Source organism: Lagopus leucura, unplaced genomic scaffold, assembly GCF_019238085.1.
Source record: "Lagopus leucura isolate 7727_CA_CO unplaced genomic scaffold, USGS_WTPT01 Super-Scaffold_100083, whole genome shotgun sequence".
NCBI classification, from domain to species: domain Eukaryota; kingdom Metazoa; phylum Chordata; class Aves; order Galliformes; family Phasianidae; genus Lagopus; species Lagopus leucura.
Genome location: NW_024962318.1, coordinates 381,549 through 394,535, shown reverse-complemented (window position 1 = coordinate 394,535; position 12,987 = coordinate 381,549). Strand labels below are relative to the sequence as shown.

Sequence of the window (12,987 nt, the reverse complement as noted above, 5' to 3'; positions counted from 1 at the left end):
TGGGATCAGGGCAGAGGCTGCGGTGTGGGGCTGTGTGGGATGGCACGTGGCCACTCCATTGCTTTGTCCTCATGGCCCCTGAGCCTGGTGGCTCCCCAGCCCTGCTCCAGGGGCAGTGCCAGGGGAATCAAGCCCGGCTGGCAGCAGTGATGATGGCAGCAGTGTCAGGACAGCAGCACTTGCTGGGATCGCACCAAGAGGGGCTCGAGCTGAGGCTGAGCTGGGAAAGAGGAAGCTCTGAGAGGCCTCAGTCCTGGCGGGGACAGCGGGACCACCCCAAGTTCAGGGAATGGGGGATGCAGCTCGGACCAGGACCAGGCCCCGCTGCTCTGGGCTGGGGCTGTTTCTCCCCAGCAGGGACTGAGGGTCTCAGCCACGTCCCCCCCTGGTGCTTGGGACCTGGGAGCCCGGCTGTCATGTACTGTAAATACTCTGTGTGCCACCTTCTTCTCTGGGACCCTTGGCAGGGGCAGGGGATGAGCGAGAGACCGGGGTCTGACCGAGACTTTTTTGTATACCACAAACTTTTTGTATATTTTTAATTTTGCTGCAACATGAGATATTAAATTCATTTCAATAAGCACTGCCTGCCAGAGCCTTTTCCTTGCTGGCTCCTCCGGCTCTCCCCAGTCCCCCCCATGTTGCCAGGCTCAGGGCCTTGAAGTGGAGCTCCCAGGATGCTGGGGACATTTGGGAACAGCTGTGGATGAGCCACCTGCTTGGAGCCCTCAGCCCCGCTGCCTCTGGCAGGGAAGGGGTGTGTGGGCAGGATGTGATGTGCTGGGGAGGAAACTGCTGGACACAGCCCCGTTGCCAGCGATCCCAGTCCAACCTCCTCCATGCCGGGGGGCCCTATTCACCATCTGACCCCCAGTCCCAAAGCAGGGGTCCATGGGCTGCCCTAGGGTCCGAGAGCTTTGGGCACTGCTGTGTGGCCTCGAGGTGGAGTCCTCCTCCATTGCCAGGATGGGGGCAGACAGGGGTCCTTGGGATCCCCGTGGTAGTGAGGGGAAGGGGCTGATCTGCTGCATAGTGCACAGGCACCCCAGCTCTTGTTCTGGTCCAGACCCAGTCCCAGCTCCATACCACCCACAGTCACTGTCTTGTACCAATCCCAGTCTCAGCTCCATCCCAGTCTCGTACCAGTTCTGCTCCCAGTCCCAGTCTCAGTCCCAGTTCCAGCGCCAGTCCCAGCTCAGTCCCAATCCCATATCAGTTCTGGTCTCAGGCCCAGCCCAAACAAACTCCAGTTCCACTGTCAGTCCCATTCCCAGCCCAGTCCAGCCCAGCACCCGCAGAGGGGCAGGAACTCACATCCGAGCCATTCTGGTGGAGTTTCCGACAGGAAAACAACAAAGGCGTTGGACAGAAAGGACGGCAGCAGCGCCATGGACTGCGAGACCAAGAAAGGGAAGAAGGTGTGTGCGTTCTGGGGCCATGGCTCCTTGGGTCTTGGGGTGCCGGGATGAGGGTTGGGAGCTGGGGGCTCTCCTCGGTGCTGGGGCTGAGCCCCCCAGGTTTCAGGGGGATCCAGCAGGGAGGAGCTGTGCTGATGTGTGCCCAAACCCCGCAGGGCTTCGTGTCGCCCATCCGGCGCCTGGTGTTCCCCAAGGCTGCACGGAGGGCAGCTCTCCGCAGCAGTGTCTACCGGCGGCCGCTGCACTCAGTGCCACTGTACCCCCCCGACTACCTGATCGACCCCCAGATCCTGCTGCATGACTATGTGGAGAAGGAGGTGAAGGTAAAGCAGGGGGTTACCTGCAGGGCTGGGAGTGCTTCTGGTCCCCTTCTGTCCAGAGACTGGGTGCGGGGGGGGGTGGGGGGGCAGGTGCGCTCCCCATGGCCCTGCGTTGTGTTCCCCTTGCATCCCAGGGGGGATGATTTTCCATCCCAAAAGTACCCCAGGCTTTGTCCCCCCAGTTTTTGGGCCACCTGACCTGGGTAACAGCCTCGCTGAACCCCTCCAGCCGGGATGAGGTGCTGCAGCTGCTGGACACTGCCAGGGTAAGGGAGCGCCCAACATTCCATTTGTCATCCCACAGTGCTACCCCACAGTAGCATCAAGTCCCCACACCCCAGAATGTTCTCTGCTTGCAGCAGCTGAAGGAGCTGCCTCTGCAGACGACCCCGGAGCAGGACAGCATCCTGAGCCTGTCTGCCCGCTGCCTGCTGCTCACCTGGCGTGACAACGAGGAGCTGATCCTGCGCATCCCCACACATGAGATCGCCGCAGCCTCCTACCTGCGTGACGATGCCCTGCACCTCCTCATCCTCAAAACAGGTGCAGGCACCCCACTGCAATACAGCTGGCTCCAAGCACCTGGCACCCTGATGCGATGGGGAGGAGCCGGCTCCATCTTCTGACAGGGCATCACCACGTGCAGCAGCTGCCCACTCACTGCTCCCGTTGCTCCTGCATACAGCTCCCAGCTGTTCCCCCGGCCCCAGCTGCACTTAATGGCAGCAGGAGAGAATGCAGGAAGTGCCCCCCACCCCCCACTGCATCCAGCCCAGATGAGGGAACAGGGGCTCTGGTGCTCAGCAAAACCACGCTCAGCAGCAAGCCACAGCCAGGCTCCTGGGGAGGGGGCTGAGCCCCAGGCTGGGTATGGGGTGCATTCCTAAGCTCGCCCAGTCAGTGAGATGGGGCAGGTGTGAGAGCTGGCGACCCCAGTCTGATGCCCCGACCCTCCTCGCTGCCTCCAGGCCTGGGAGTGGACCCAGTCCCCGCTGGCGCATACCCCGAAGCGGCCCCGGTGCCGGAGGTGCCCCCGACTGAGAAGCGCTCGGGGAGCTCTTGGCCGGAGCCGGGGCGGCTGGGAGGTGCGATGGAGCGGCGGCACACCATCTGCAGCCTGGACTGGCGTGCGGCTCGGGGCGGGCAGGAGGGCCGGCAGGGCGGCAGCCTGGAGCGGCGGAGGGGCGGCAGCTGGGAACGGCGGCAGCGCGGGCGGCCGTCGGGCAGCTGGGAGAGGAGGCAGCCGTGCGGCGGCAGCTGGGAGCGGCGGCGGATTGGCACGGCGGGTGGAAGCTGGGAGCGCGGCACCGGTTTCGGCAGCTGGGAGAGACGGCACCCCGGTGGCAACCCGCTGGACCCCCAGGAGCCGTGCCCTGACGCGTATTCCAACCTCGTCATCCTCGCTGTGCCGAACAGGGTGAGCACCCGCGGGTTCCCGGCACTGGGTTCCCTTCCCGGCATGTGCCCACCTCCCCATCCCCTCTGGTCCTCTGCAGGATGCGGCCGAGGAGTCCTGCGCGCTCATCTGCCAGGTCTTCCAGATCATCTACGGTGATCAGAGCATCGAGTGTGTGGACCGTGCCGGGTACCACTACACCTCCACACCCACACGGCCCTGGCTCTCCAGCAGAAGTGAGTGGATGGAGGCGGGTGTGAGAGCCTTAAGTGTGGTGACACGGGGCTGAAGGGCGTGAGCACAGCGTCGGGGCTCACACCCTGGTTCTCTGAGCTCAGCTTTCCCTCCCCAGGTGAGAGCTGCCGCACAGATGGGACGTATGGCTACGATGCTGACTACAGCTGCTGCAGCTCCTTGTGAGTTCCCAGCTCTGGGGCAGGTGCACATCCTCACTGCCCTGCCTGATGGGTGCTGTGCAAGAGCAGTGCCAGCACCCACTGACCCCCTCCTGCCCTGTCCTCCAGCAGCAATGGTTCCCACGAGACATTTGAGGCCTATTATAGCGGGACATCCTCGCCCTCCTTCCACCAGTCCCACCACAGCCTGGCCACCGCCTGCAGCGGCAGCGACCAGAGCAGCGTGGGGCTGGAGCAGCTGCAGGACTACATGGTGACGGTGAGGGCTGGGGGCTGGTAGGGGATCCCACTCCTTTCCAGCACCTCCGCCCCCAGCCCCGACCCATCTCTGTTTCCCCCCAGCTGCGCAACAAGCTGTCGCCCCAGGAGATCCAGCAGTTTGCCCTGATGCTCCGCGAGTACCGGCTGGGCACTCCGGTGCAGGAGTACTGCACAGAGCTCCTACGCCTCTACGGGGACCGGAGAAAGTTCCTCCTGCTGGGTGAGTGCTCCAGGGATTGGGGCAGCCCTGAGCGATCGGTCTGTGCTACACCATCCGTGCATCCTTGGGGACGGGGTCTTGGGTGTGCAGCAAGGGGCTGGTGGGACCCCGCTGCCCCCAGATGGGGTTGGCACGGTCACACCACGAAATTTTGTGGCACTTGTCCCAGGGATGAGGCCCTTCATCCCCGATCAAGACATTGGGTACTTCGAGACCTTCCTGGAGAGCATCGGCATCCGGGAGGGCGGCATCCTCACCGACAGCTTCGGCCGCATCAAGCGCAGCATGAGCAACACGTCGGCCTCTGCTGTGCGCAGCTACGACAGCTGGTCCCTGCGCTCTGAGTCCGAGTCCTTCAACCGCATGATCACCAACATCACAAATGACATCGAGGCACTGGCACGGGATGAGGAGGAGGAAGAGGAGGAGGACAACTACCTGTGATCTGTGCCTCCTTCACCACGGAAGGGACAGGGCTCTCCTCTTGGCTGGGCTGATGGCATTTCAGGGCGGTGTCGGTTCAGGGGAGCCCCCACCAGTGGTGCCAAGTGCTGTAATTTTTGCAGATTGCAATTAAATGACCAAGATGGGGATTGGAGCAGGTTCTTCCTCGGTGCAAAGGGAATGTGTTGGGCAGGGGGTGAGCTGGGGCACAGGGGCAGCTCACAGATGGGACAACCACCCACCACAGTGCTATGACGAGCTGGGCTGGCACAGGAGGGTGCTCTCATAGCAAAGTGGGGTCAGTGTGGCTGTGCTGGGATGGGAGGGTGGCAGCCACAGCCTCCCTGTGCTGGGGGTCTGGATGCACTGCAGTGAAGTGTTTGCCTTCCTCCAGGATGGGGAGTGGTGGGGATGGCTGTTCCTGGACTAAGCAAAGCCCCCAGGAGCCCCACAGCCCCGAGCAGGGGGCAGCACCTGGGCAGGCAGCGTGAGGGCTGCCCGCAGCAAGTTACTTCCCTAAAAATGATGTATGCAAATCCTTGTGCAAGTGAGGCATTCGGGTTTTCTCTTTACTTCTCCTGGGGGCACAGAACCGATGGGAAGTGACAATGCTCTGGTCCCATCCTGTACCCCATCCTTGCTGCTCTCGTCCCGTGGCGGGTGAAGGAATGGCTCCCTGTCCCGAGCAGCCCTGGTCGGGGCTGAGGACCGGGATGTCACTGAGGGCTGGGACAGGGAGTGTCGTACCGGAGAGGGGCGGAGCCACACCGGGACAGGAGGCAACACCCACCGAACTCGATATGGTGGCAGCAGCAGTGGATTTGGCTTTGGACGGGGACCGGGACCGTGACAGCAGCCAAGGTGAGAGAAGAGCCCCCAGGGCAGCGAGGTCAGTGGGACTCAGAGCCCCCGGTAAAGGGCTGCCCTTCGCCTTCCCTGCCTGAGACAGCAGAGCTGCTGCAGTGCTGCCCTGTGCTGGATTCGGCCCCTGTCCTGTCCCTGCTAGGTGTGGTGGCCCCTGGATGGGAACCGAAGTCTGGGGATGGCAGGGGGGCAATGCCAATGAAATGGATGCTGGGGTGCTGGGAAGGAGGAGGTGATGCTGTGGTGTCGCTTCCTCTCCCCACATTTGGGCTCAGCCACAGGAGCTGCAGAACATGAGGTGCACCAGGGGATCCCCAATGCTACCAGGTCACTGCATGGGACAGTGCCTCAAGACGTGGAGACTTGGTGACTGTGAGGTGCTCAGACACATCTGCTCTGCTGGAGAGCACGGTGGGCAAAGGCTCTGGCTTGCTGTAAAGGACCAGGAGTGAAGGTGACGCGGCTGGGAGGTGGCAGTGATAGTCTCTCGAGGACCGTGGGACTGAGGTGGTGCTATGCATGTCCCCCACAGTGCCACAGCCCTTTGCTTCCTCCTTCGCTGCACTCTTCTCCTTTCCCTGGGCTGAGGTCTCTGTCGGAGAGAGGGAAGTGCCTTTTGGGGGCTTTCCCTGCACCACTGCTGCTGGCAGCACATTTTCCTACTGACATTTCTTTGGGGCAGAGTCTGGCTTTTGCTTTTGTGGAGCCCAACCTGTTGGTGTGAGCAGGGCTGTGGACACCAAGCTGTGCTGGAGTGGGAACTGTGGGTGTGGGGCTTTTGGTGCTGTTGCAACTTCTCCCCCTTCCCCCCTCCCCCCCCCCCATGCCTTCCTCACACACACACAGGATGGGTTGCATGAAGTCAAAGGAAGACAGCATCCAAGAGAAGATGCAGTTGGGCCATGATAAGAAGGACCCAGCATCTGGCAGCAAGCAAGTAAGTGGGAGCTGCAGTGCCCTGGGGGGCACAGGGGACATGGAGCCACCTGGGTGGCAGCAGGCACAGGGCTGGGGTGGGAACTGAGATGGGAGTGCAAGGTCTGTCCCAGCCCACGTTGGTGAGAATAAAGGAATGTGGACAGTCAGAGATGAAGGTGCTGAGGAAGGAGACGCTCTGCCAGTGCTGGGCAAACTGGACGAGTGTCCAAGACCCCCACAGATCCCATTGTGTGCCATCGTTACACTCTCCTGTTTGTTGTTCCATTTGCAGCACGATGAACACGGAGTGTCTGTGCCCCTGCTGGCGGATGGTGCGTACACACAGTGATGGGGAGCACAGTGGGGTCCTCACTGGAACCAAACCTGGTGGTGTGGGAGTTCTGTGCTTCCTGGCAGCAGGGACACGTGGGTGTGTGGTGCGTGGTCCCAACATGGGGACAGGCACACAAGAGCCACTCTCACTGCAGGCTCAGGGGACAACGTGGTGCTGGCACTGTATGACTATGAGGCGATGCACTCTGGGGACCTGAGCTTCCAGAAAGGGGAGCAGCTGCAGGTCCTGGAGCAGTACGTGTCCCCTGCCCAGGGCTGTCCCTATGGCTCATGGGTGCTGGCAGTGCCCTGTGCTGACCCGTGGCTGTCTGTGTCCTCAGGCTGGGAGAGTGGTGGCAGGCACGGTCGCTGGTGACAGGGCGCAAGGGCTTCATCCCCAGCAACTTCGTCGCCCGAGCTAACTCACTGGAGGTGGAAGAGTGAGAGTCCCACTGCAGTCATCTCCAGTCACACCCCGTGTCCCCACCGTGCCAGGGCTAATAGCCCCAGCCTGTGCCGGCCTTGGCTTCCTGGCTCCCAGCAGCGGTCGTTGCTTACTCTGTTCCTGCTGCAGGTGGTTCTTCAAGGGTATCAGCAGGAAGGATGCGGAGCGGCAGCTGCTCAGCCCCGGGAACACATTGGGATCCTTCATGATTCGGGACAGTGAGACGACCAAAGGTACCAGGGGGGTGAGGCAGCTCCAGAAGGGCCTCCCTTCTGCATACCTGACCAGGAGAGAGGCTCAATACACCCTAGGGGCTCTGATTTGCTGCCAGGCAAGAGCTGGACTCCACCATGCTGCTGCAAGCATCTCTGCATGAGCCCACAATGCTGCCCTGAACCCCATGAGGAGACAGGGGATGTGCCCCCATGGGGCTGCCATTGCTGCCTGGGGCTGTGCTGGGGCCAGGCAGGGTGATGCCATGCTGGTGACTTAGCCAGGAGCCAAGGGACGCTGCCCCATGGCACAGCTCATCCATCTCTGAGCAGGTTGCTACTCCTTGTCGGTGCGGGATGTGGACGGCCTGCAGGGAGGCAGCATCAAGCACTACAGGATCCGGACACTGGATAGTGGTGGCTTCTACATCTCCTCACGCAGCAGTTTTGACACACTGCAGGAGCTGGTGGAGCACTACAAGGGTGAGCCCTGGCACATTGCTTCCACTGAGACCTTGGCCACTCTGTGTCCCCCCGCAATGCCTGGCAGGGGTGTTGGTGGCACCAAATGCTCACAGGGCCTGGGAATTGCCTGTCCCCATGCTGGTGCTCTGGCTCTGCCATGCTGCATGGTAATGCTCTGCTGTGCTATGCTGCAGTAATGGTGTTTGACACCAGCTGATGCCCCACAGCCACAGATCATGGAGCCTGGCTGACTGCGCTTGCTGCTCTCTGGCAGGGCAGAGTGATGGGCTGTGCCAGAGGCTCACCTACCCCTGCAGTGTGCCCAGACCCCAGAAGCCCTGGGAGAAAGATGCCTGGGAAATTCCTCGGGAGTCACTGAAGCTGGAGAAGAAGCTGGGAGCCGGGCAGTTTGGAGAAGTGTGGATGGGTGAGAGTGAGGGTGGCAAAGGGAGAAAGGTGAGGGGTGGGAGAAGTGGTGGAACGATGGTGGGACGATGATGAGTGGGGCTGGTATCCTGGCAGCAACCTACAACAAGCACACCAAGGTGGCAGTGAAGACAATGAAACCCGGCAGCATGTCTGTGAGTGCCTTCCTGGAGGAGGCAAACCTCATGAAGGGCCTGCAGCACGACAAGCTGGTGAGGCTGCACGCTGTGGTCACCAGGGAGGAGCCCATATTCATCATCACCGAGTTCATGGAGAAAGGTGCTGCTGGCCTGCATGGTGTGGGACATGGGGGAGCAGGAGGTGGGGCTGGGGGGGGGTGCGGGGACAGAGATAGGGACAGGAGGGGCCCTGTGCCACCGGTGGGTGAGCATGGGAGTTGTTGGGCTGCAGCCAGGCTGAGCGCCATGCTCTGCCTTCAGGGAGCCTGCTGGACTTCCTGAAGAGTGAGGAAGGCAACAAGCAGCCACTGCCAAAGCTGATCGACTTCTCTGCACAGGTGAGCAGGGCACAGATCTTCCCCAGCTTCCCGTTCCATCTTTCAGTTCTAGCAAAGCAAAATTGAGCTCGAGTGGCTTAAATCCCTTGAGAGCTCATGGCTGGCTTTTGGGGACCTACCCTTCCTCCCTGCCAAGGATCTATAAAGCAGAGCAAGGCTTGGCAGCATGCTCCAAGGGAAGGGAAATGCTGCAGATCCTCTGTGCATGGCGAGGACTCGCAGAACAGGGGATGCAGGAATGGGGCAGTGAGGTTTGTTGTGCTGCAGACTGTGGGAGCAGATGTGCACAAAAGGAGAAGCAGTCATTTCCTCCCCATTAACCCACTAACTGCAGCAAGCCCAGGCACTGCCAGCGCTGGCCCTGAGTTCCTGCCCCATGGGTTTGCAGCCCTGGGGGCCCATGTTGCAGCTCTGCTTTGTAGGGTGAAGAGGTGGAGCTGGCTCTCTCTCACTCATTTTTGCAGGCCTTTCTTCAGGATGTGCTGGCCCTGAGTAGCACAGCCTCGGTTGTAAGCACACGACTCCCCATGGAGCAGCAATGCCTAGGGGAGGTTTACGGTAGAAGCTATGCTTAAAATTCATCTTTCAGCCACAGAGTTGCCATGGGCTGTGAGAAGGCAGCTGGAGAGAAGAGGGACTCAGCGAAAAGAGGTTCAGGGATATTTTCAGGGTCTGGAATACAGCTGGGTGTGCTCTTACCCACCTCGCTTTGTGTGTGCAACCATTTGTGCAGACACCATCCTGGCACCGCTGCTTTTGCAGCGCCTGCAGCTGCTGGCCGACAGCCCACCTTGGAGCCAAGTTTGATGCCTCCATGAATGGAGGAACCTGAGCAACAGCAAAGCTCGGATTGCAGCCCAGGCTTTGGAGGTGCAGAGCAGGTCGCTGGCTCTGGAGCACATCCCTATAAGGCTGTCGTGCTCTGCACAGCACCGGGCAGTGAGCAGGCAGTAGCTGGGCTCCTGGCTGGAGATGCTGCTGAGTCACAGCCAGCAAAGCCGCGTGGGGCCCTGCAAATGGCCCTTCCACTCTTGCAGTGCCTGCTTACTTCTGTATTTTGTACATCTTACTGTGGTGTAACAGGGAGGGGAGTGCATCCCTCTGGCTGCTCCGGCCCTTTCACCTTTTAGATGCTGCTAGCATCCCAGCTCAGGCTAAGTCAGCACAAAGTTGGGTTTGGGTTGTGCGCACAGCAGTGCATCTCTGTGCTGCTCAGGAGCCAACAGCTGTGCAGTCACCAAGCATAGAGAGCTCAGAAGATGGAGCTGGGGCCATCTTTGGGGTCAGCAGCACTATCCTGCCTCCAGGCTGACTTCACAGCCCTCTCCAGAGACCCATCTCAGGGCTTTTTATTCTCCCCAGAGAAGCCCTCTCCATTTGGTGCCCTTTTAGCAAAGAGGAGATCGCGCTTCTCTCCAGCAGCTGTTTGTGCATTTGGAGGCTGTTCTCATGTCTGCTTATAATGGAGAATGATTTACTCCTCGGCACATTTACATGGCTATGGATGCAGCTGCCACACTTCGGCCTGTGGGCATCCCCAGACATTTGCTCCTGAGCCTGCCAGCTCCCTGGACACCAGTTCTTTGCTGCTGTTCTCACCCAACCATAAATGAGCAGTGCTGGGTCACCCCAACCTCTTTCACCATCCTACACTGCAGTGCTTCCCACGCAGCCCTCGATCACATTTCCACCATAGATGTCCCATGCCTTGCCACAGCTCAGCCCCCCCTGCCCTTTTTTTCTATGTGCTCACAAAATCAGTTGAGCTTTTTCCATTCCTAGCTATGGGTTTTGTGTTATTTCAAACAGACCCGCGTTTCTGCCTTTCTGCTTTTTGCAGATTGCAGAAGGAATGGCTTTTATTGAGAAGAGGAACTACATTCACAGAGACTTGAGAGCTGCCAACATTCTCGTGTCAGCGATGCTGGTGTGCAAGATTGCAGACTTTGGGCTGGCCAGGATCATTGAAGACAATGAGTACGTAGCTCGGGAAGGTACGAGAGCTGCTGTGGGAGCCTGGCCCCTGCCTGGGATGGGGAAGGGCTGCAGGATTCCCTAAGAGCCCCTCATCGCTGTGCAGCCTTGGCAACAGGGACCCGGGGAGAGACATACTGCAATGAACAGATGAGTGGAAGCCCCTCTCATTTGCATTGCTCCGTATCTTCCTCTTCTGTTTGTTTCTTCTTCCCCGTATTTCACTACCAAATTCTCAACATTTGGGTTTTAGCTCATGTTTCTTGTTGGATCTCTTGGTCCAGGTGCCAAATTTCCCATTAAATGGACTGCGCCGGAAGCAATCAACTATGGATCTTTCACTATAAAATCTGATGTCTGGTCCTTTGGGATCCTCCTGACTGAGATCATTACCTATGGGCGCATCCCATACCCAGGTACAGAAATTCCTGTTCTAACCCAGTTCAAAAGATGTGCTCCGTGTTCTGGGCTCCCTCTATAGGATTTTTTTTTTCTTCATGAAGTTCCATCACCAAAAACAGAGGCAATGGCAAGAAATTTGAATCTCACACTGGAAACTGAGCTCAGAGATTGCAAGGCCACAATTATTTGTGTTTATAGCACTTACCCTTGTTTCTCTGCTTCCTGCAGAAAAGATTGTTTGGAAGCAGAACATCAGTTCAGGGCTGATGGCTGGGCCAGGTGTTTTTGGGAAAGCTCAAACAATCTGTATATTGTCATCATTAGGAAGTGTTCTCTATTATACCCTAATTGCTTCTCTGGTACCTTTTTTCATTGGAAAATGACTGTACCTGGAAAGTAACCATTGCCACAATCCATCCACGAAGGCTAAGGCGTGGCTGAAAGTGCTGTGGGGAATGGACCCACTCTGCCATCGACACTACCTTGTTTTTATCAGTGACACAGGGAAGAATGGCTTATTAAAGCTTCAGCAGATGGAAAAACACAGCCTTTATTTCCTGGGAATTCATACAAAACAATTACAATTCCCATCTGATCTGCTCAAATGGGGTACAAAACTGCAGGCAACAGGGGATGTGGCATCACAGTTGTCAGCACGTTTTCCTGAAGCAGAGCAGGATCTCCCCTTCCCCTGCTCCTCCAACCTGTCCTTTCTCTCCACAGTGATGCTGCCCAAAGGAGGGCTGGGTTTTGTGTTTGTTCCTTTTTAAAGAAATCAGTGACAGCCCCTGAAATGTTCTGCCCCACTTCTGTAGGGATGTCGAGCGCGGAGGTGATCAGAGCTCTGGAGCACGGCTACCGCATGCCCCGTACGGAAAGCTGTCCTGAGGAGCTCTACGATGTCATGATGAGATGCTGGAGAACCAAACCAGAGGACCGTCCCACCTTTGAGTACATGCAGAGCATTCTGGAGGATTTCTTTACTGCGACAGAGGGCCAGTACCAGCAGCAGGCATAGAGCAGAAAGCGTGGTGAAGGCAGCGGAGAGCACTGTGCACGCCATCCCAGCAGCACCACACGCACCCTGCTCCTCCCTGTCCCACTTGTGGTGTTCAGTGTGCGCCTTCCTCATCTGCCAGCCTGGTACAGAAAATGATGGCTTCCAGATGTGGCCTGGTGGGGCAAAAGTGGAGCAGTTCATCTGAGCCTCTGGGTACAGCACTGCAGCACTTCATCTCATCCCTGCCCCGGGGCCCTGCGGAGGTGTCACATGAACCACAGCTCCCTTTGGGTGTCCCACACACTTCTTGTGGTGCTTCATCTGCTGAGGGTGAGGAATGCACACACAGTGGGGCTGATTGCACCTCAGTGATATCATACAATCACAGAACCACAGAACACGGTGGGATGGAAGGGACCCACGAGGATCACTGAGCCTCTCTGGGACCATGGCTGCATCAGCAGCACTGCAGGGCTTTGCACGATGAGCAATGAATGTTCCTTACGTACTCAGTTTGTCCTTCTGGTTTTCTTAGTATTTAATGATGTGGCATCTGGGGAAGAAGAGAGGGAGAATTATTTTTATACAGAATTTTTGTCCCCTACTTCTTACAACAGAGAGACAGCGATTTTTGTTTTCTCCTCACATAAACAAACACCGCTGTCTGCTGGCTTTAATATCTGCTTTGAGATGCTTCTGTTTGCGGTCAATAAAATATTTACGCCGCCCCACAGCTGCAGCCCTGCCCGTGGCACCACCTCAGTTCCGTACAACCGGGCTCAAACAGAAGCAGCGCCGCCCCGGCCTCAGCCCCGGAGGGGCTGAGGGATGGCCTCAGCCCCGCCATGGCACGACTACGCCGGGGAGAGACGAAGGCGTCAATGCCCTCACACAAGATGGCGCCCGCGGCGTCGAGCCCGTCCTCAGCGCGAAGGCCGCTGCCCTCAGTAAAGATG

At 58.6% G+C, this 12,987-nt stretch overlaps 2 protein-coding genes across 4 annotated transcripts; both read left to right on the top strand.

Moving 5' to 3' along the window:
- The first annotated feature begins 1,340 nt into the window (after positions 1-1,340).
- Positions 1,341-4,622, top strand: CCM2L (CCM2 like scaffold protein). 2 transcript variants are annotated; one of them, XM_042887436.1, is made up of 10 exons: positions 1,341-1,418; positions 1,574-1,741; positions 1,921-2,004; positions 2,098-2,281; positions 2,707-3,155; positions 3,235-3,370; positions 3,487-3,550; positions 3,662-3,809; positions 3,893-4,031; positions 4,201-4,622. In XM_042887436.1, exons 1-10 carry the CDS (start codon positions 1,389-1,391, stop codon positions 4,473-4,475), a joined length of 1,677 nt encoding a protein of 558 aa, XP_042743370.1. In that variant the 5' UTR covers positions 1,341-1,388; the 3' UTR covers positions 4,476-4,622. The 2 variants fall into 2 exon arrangements, with proteins under 2 accessions (XP_042743370.1, XP_042743369.1); XM_042887435.1 differs by having other exon boundaries at positions 3,659-3,809.
- Positions 4,623-4,700: 78 nt separating this feature from the next.
- Positions 4,701-12,708, top strand: HCK (HCK proto-oncogene, Src family tyrosine kinase). Of its 2 annotated transcripts, XM_042887439.1 has the most exons (13): positions 4,701-5,336; positions 6,186-6,276; positions 6,550-6,589; positions 6,746-6,845; positions 6,932-7,030; positions 7,165-7,268; positions 7,581-7,730; positions 7,987-8,139; positions 8,235-8,417; positions 8,579-8,655; positions 10,496-10,649; positions 10,914-11,045; positions 11,847-12,708. In XM_042887439.1, the coding sequence occupies exons 2-13, from the start codon at positions 6,187-6,189 to the stop codon at positions 12,047-12,049; spliced, it is 1,485 nt and encodes a 494-aa protein (XP_042743373.1). In that variant the 5' UTR covers positions 4,701-5,336; position 6,186; the 3' UTR covers positions 12,050-12,708. The 2 variants fall into 2 exon arrangements, with proteins under 2 accessions (XP_042743373.1, XP_042743372.1); XM_042887438.1 differs by having other exon boundaries at positions 4,701-6,276.
- The last annotated feature ends 279 nt before the right edge of the window (positions 12,709-12,987 follow it).

Coding starts and splice junctions, on each gene's coding strand:
- CCM2L (XM_042887435.1), top strand. CDS start 1,389: ATGGACTGCGAGACCAAGAAAGGGAAGAAG. Junction 1,419..1,573: donor AGACCAAGAAAGGGAAGAAG/GTGTGTGCGTTC, acceptor CAAACCCCGCAG/GGCTTCGTGTCGCCCATCCG. Junction 1,742..1,920: donor ATGTGGAGAAGGAGGTGAAG/GTAAAGCAGGGG, acceptor TTGTCCCCCCAG/TTTTTGGGCCACCTGACCTG.
- HCK (XM_042887438.1), top strand. CDS start 6,163: ATGCCTTCCTCACACACACACAGGATGGGTTGCATGAAGTCAAAGGAA. Junction 6,590..6,745: donor TGTGCCCCTGCTGGCGGATG/GTGCGTACACAC, acceptor CTCTCACTGCAG/GCTCAGGGGACAACGTGGTG. Junction 10,650..10,913: donor TGAGTACGTAGCTCGGGAAG/GTACGAGAGCTG, acceptor CTCTTGGTCCAG/GTGCCAAATTTCCCATTAAA.